Below are 4,561 nucleotides of genomic sequence, written 5' to 3'. Positions count from 1 at the left end.
GGGGGCGCCTCTGCTGGGGGGGGGGCCTCTGCTGGGAGGGGGGGCTCTGCTGGGAGAGCCTCTGCATCTGTGGCCACGGAAGCTGCTCCTGCTTCGCACTGGCCCTTTTCTTCCTTCGGGGAGGAAGTTCCTGCGTTGTCGGGCCTGCGTGCTCGTGGTGTGGCCCAGGCCCTTCCGGCTGTGCTCCGACCAAGGCCAGGCCAGCAGGGGCCTCCAGGCCTCTGACGGGGATGCGTGTGTCCCCCCGCACCACCAACCCAGCCTCACTCCTCAGGCCCTGGGGGCAGGTTTGCTGAGAGTCAGGCCAGCGGCTCCCCAGAAGCCTGTCCTTACCCTGATGCGGAGCAGCAGGTCGGCGTACCAGGCCGCCAGGCCCATCCTCGAGGGGTAGGCCCGGGCCACCCACGTGTCGGGCACAGTGTCGTAGAACAGAGCCGTGGACAGGTCTTCCATGTCGGTCGTGATGGTCAGTTCTCCCTGAGGGACACGCAGACAGGGGTGCTGGGGCGCTCGGCATAGACGCAGACCCGATCAGTCCTATGCCTTGTTTCACTTGCTCTCAGGTGGGCGAGGCCCCCCCACCCACCCCCACCCCGTGTCGTGAGTTGACGTGGGTCTGTGCAGTACCCCTGCAGATGCCCTGTGGTGGCCACACCAGGGTTTCCTGCCAGGGAACAGTCCAGATGGTGTCCATGGCCACCTGGATGCATCTGCAGATGCCCTGAGGTGCCCACTCCTCCAGACCGGGGAACTCGAGGTGCCGAGGCCCAGCGGCCTGGGGCTTGTTGGTCCTGTGGCCCAGGGAAGTCAGCCTGCGGTGGCCAGCCCGCGTCCCAAGTCACACCCCAGGTCCTGCCACCCACGTTTTTACCTTCAGCCCCAGGTTCAGCTCCTTCAGCGAGCGGCGCATTTCGTTGGTCAGGACGTTCATTCTCTCACATTCTTGGAAGGCGACGACCACGTAGGGGGTCTTCTCGGTGGCCTTGGCCGTGATCTCGGCCATGTTGAAGGTCTCCGGCGTCTTCTCCAGGATCTCATCCAGCACGGCCTTCACCTGGAAGCCAGCCCCCAGCCAGCCCGTGTCACTGCGCCCGCACCCCCAGCCCTCCCCCAGCGCCAGGGCCCGGGTGCTGCCCCGACGTTCAACTCCGAGCCCAGGAGCAAGGCAGGTGGAGTTGCCAGAAAAACGGGGTCACGGAGGTGCAGGCCTGCGTCTGATCAGGGGAAGGTAATCTTGGCCATCCGGCTTTAGTGTTCTGGCTTTGTCGTCACGGCCGTACGGCTCCGGCCACGGGAGCATCAGGCTGCCTAGCCTGGTGCCTTCAGACATCCCTGATGCACTCTGCTTCCCTCCCCCGTCAGATCACCTTGTCCTTGGTGTGGGCTGTCTGCAGGGACCGTGTGGGGCACACCCTCTCAAGGGGTGGCCCACGTGGTGGTCACGAGCACCACTGCCACCAGAGCATCTACTGATCTCTGGTTTCAGTCATTACACAAAGAAAATGTCAAGGGGCCTCAGAGCACTGAGAGACTTCCAATCAAGAATTTGGTCTACTTAACTGGGAAGCCCAGTACTTAGCTAATTTTTAGTAGAGCTTGTCGGGAATATTTTACGAAGTGCCAAGGTGCCGATGCCTCTTGAGACGGCAGAGGTAACCCTGGCAGCTGGGAATTTATTAAATGCTCTTACGTTGTCTGCGCTGTGCTGTTGCGGTGAGTGTTCATAGGATCTGTCCGCCGTGCTCACCTAAGCACATCTGGAGGGACTGGTTTAAGCGTCTAGACTGCCCTGCCTGAGCCACATGCGCTGCCCTCCCAGGACTTCGGCTGCTGCCCTTGTGTTCGCGGGGCAGGGTTGAAGGGCACGCCCTCTCGGGAGCCCAGCCAGGGAAGTGAGGAGCCGCAGGGAGGGAGGCGGCTCGGGCGAGTACGCGGAGACGCCCCGCCTCTCTCTAGCTCAGCCCCTGGTGCTCCGTCTGGGCTGCAGCAGCCCGCTTGCAGGCTCCCCTACCCCTGAGTTCCTGATCCCGGGGTCTGGAGTGGGGCCCGATGAGGTTGCTAACAAGTTCCCAGGGGCTGCTGCCGGTCGTTGTGCCCCCATGTCCCAGGCCCTGCCCTTCTTCTGTTGCTGGATGGGTAGTCAGGCTCCTACCTTCTCCTCGCGAGATACCCCGGTGCCGCCGGCTCCCGACCCGGTTTCTTTGGGCTGCATTTCCAGGACAGTGCGGGGGCGCCTCTGCTGGGGGGGGGGCCTCTGCTGGGAGGGGGGGCTCTGCTGGGAGAGCCTCTGCATCTGTGGCCACGGAAGCTGCTCCTGCTTCGCACTGGCCCTTTTCTTCCTTCGGGGAGGAAGTTCCTGCGTTGTCGGGCCTGCGTGCTCGTGGTGTGGCCCAGGCCCTTCCGGCTGTGCTCCGACCAAGGCCAGGCCAGCAGGGGCCTCCAGGCCTCTGACGGGGATGCGTGTGTCCCCCCGCACCACCAACCCAGCCTCACTCCTCAGGCCCTGGGGGCAGGTTTGCTGAGAGTCAGGCCAGCGGCTCCCCAGAAGCCTGTCCTTACCCTGATGCGGAGCAGCAGGTCGGCGTACCAGGCCGCCAGGCCCATCCTCGAGGGGTAGGCCCGGGCCACCCACGTGTCGGGCACAGTGTCGTAGAACAGAGCCGTGGACAGGTCTTCCATGTCGGTCGTGATGGTCAGTTCTCCCTGAGGGACACGCAGACAGGGGTGCTGGGGCGCTCGGCATAGACGCAGACCCGATCAGTCCTATGCCTTGTTTCACTTGCTCTCAGGTGGGCGAGGCCCCCCCACCCACCCCCACCCCGTGTCGTGAGTTGACGTGGGTCTGTGCAGTACCCCTGCAGATGCCCTGTGGTGGCCACACCAGGGTTTCCTGCCAGGGAACAGTCCAGATGGTGTCCATGGCCACCTGGATGCATCTGCAGATGCCCTGAGGTGCCCACTCCTCCAGACCGGGGAACTCGAGGTGCCGAGGCCCAGCGGCCTGGGGCTTGTTGGTCCTGTGGCCCAGGGAAGTCAGCCTGCGGTGGCCAGCCCGCGTCCCAAGTCACACCCCAGGTCCTGCCACCCACGTTTTTACCTTCAGCCCCAGGTTCAGCTCCTTCAGCGAGCGGCGCATTTCGTTGGTCAGGACGTTCATTCTCTCACATTCTTGGAAGGCGACGACCACGTAGGGGGTCTTCTCGGTGGCCTTGGCCGTGATCTCGGCCATGTTGAAGGTCTCCGGCGTCTTCTCCAGGATCTCATCCAGCACGGCCTTCACCTGGAAGCCAGCCCCCAGCCAGCCCGTGTCACTGCGCCCGCACCCCCAGCCCTCCCCCAGCGCCAGGGCCCGGGTGCTGCCCCGACGTTCAACTCCGAGCCCAGGAGCAAGGCAGGTGGAGTTGCCAGAAAAACGGGGTCACGGAGGTGCAGGCCTGCGTCTGATCAGGGGAAGGTAATCTTGGCCATCCGGCTTTAGTGTTCTGGCTTTGTCGTCACGGCCGTACGGCTCCGGCCACGGGAGCATCAGGCTGCCTAGCCTGGTGCCTTCAGACATCCCTGATGCACTCTGCTTCCCTCCCCCGTCAGATCACCTTGTCCTTGGTGTGGGCTGTCTGCAGGGACCGTGTGGGGCACACCCTCTCAAGGGGTGGCCCACGTGGTGGTCACGAGCACCACTGCCACCAGAGCATCTACTGATCTCTGGTTTCAGTCATTACACAAAGAAAATGTCAAGGGGCCTCAGAGCACTGAGAGACTTCCAATCAAGAATTTGGTCTACTTAACTGGGAAGCCCAGTACTTAGCTAATTTTTAGTAGAGCTTGTCGGGAATATTTTACGAAGTGCCAAGGTGCCGATGCCTCTTGAGACGGCAGAGGTAACCCTGGCAGCTGGGAATTTATTAAATGCTCTTACGTTGTCTGCGCTGTGCTGTTGCGGTGAGTGTTCATAGGATCTGTCCGCCGTGCTCACCTAAGCACATCTGGAGGGACTGGTTTAAGCGTCTAGACTGCCCTGCCTGAGCCACATGCGCTGCCCTCCCAGGACTTCGGCTGCTGCCCTTGTGTTCGCGGGGCAGGGTTGAAGGGCACGCCCTCTCGGGAGCCCAGCCAGGGAAGTGAGGAGCCGCAGGGAGGGAGGCGGCTCGGGCGAGTACGCGGAGCCCCCCCGCCTCTCTCTAGCTCAGCCCCTGGTGCTCCGTCTGGGCTGCAGCAGCCCGCTTGCAGGCTCCCCTACCCCTGAGTTCCTGATCCCGGGGTCTGGAGTGGGGCCCGATGAGGTTGCTAACAAGTTCCCAGGGGCTGCTGCCGGTCGTTGTGCCCCCATGTCCCAGGCCCTGCCCTTCTTCTGTTGCTGGATGGGTAGTCAGGCTCCTACCTTCTCCTCGCGAGATACCCCGGTGCCGCCGGCTCCCGACCCGGTTTCTTTGGGCTGCATTTCCAGGACAGTGCGGAACAGCATCTCCGAGGTGGCCGTCAGGAAGCCAGTCTCTGCATTGGGGTGCAGGCCGTACAGGCAGGGGCTTTCGGGGGGCAGGTTCTTGTCGATGTATTCGTGGTA

At 63.2% G+C, this 4,561-nt stretch overlaps 1 protein-coding gene across 1 annotated transcript in view; it reads right to left on the bottom strand.

The window, feature by feature from the left end:
- DNAH17 (dynein axonemal heavy chain 17) overlaps window positions 1-4,561 on the bottom strand; it is a 115,481-nt gene that overhangs the window by 2,371 nt on the left and 108,549 nt on the right. The window contains exons 76-78 of the mRNA XM_007462391.1: window positions 4,379-4,561; window positions 3,098-3,280; window positions 2,560-2,703 (exon numbers count right to left, since the gene is read on the bottom strand). The exon at window positions 4,379-4,561 is cut by the window's right edge and continues 3 nt beyond it. Coding sequence (XP_007462453.1) covers window positions 2,560-2,703; window positions 3,098-3,280; window positions 4,379-4,561 — 510 coding nt within the window. The remainder of the gene's footprint in view (window positions 1-2,559; window positions 2,704-3,097; window positions 3,281-4,378) is intronic.

Source organism: Lipotes vexillifer, unplaced genomic scaffold, assembly GCF_000442215.2.
Source record: "Lipotes vexillifer unplaced genomic scaffold, Lipotes_vexillifer_v1.1 scaffold1691, whole genome shotgun sequence".
Classification (NCBI taxonomy): Eukaryota; Metazoa; Chordata; class Mammalia; order Artiodactyla; family Lipotidae; genus Lipotes; species Lipotes vexillifer.
The sequence above is the reverse complement of the archived record's forward strand: the minus strand, read 5'-3'. Positions and strand labels throughout refer to the sequence as shown.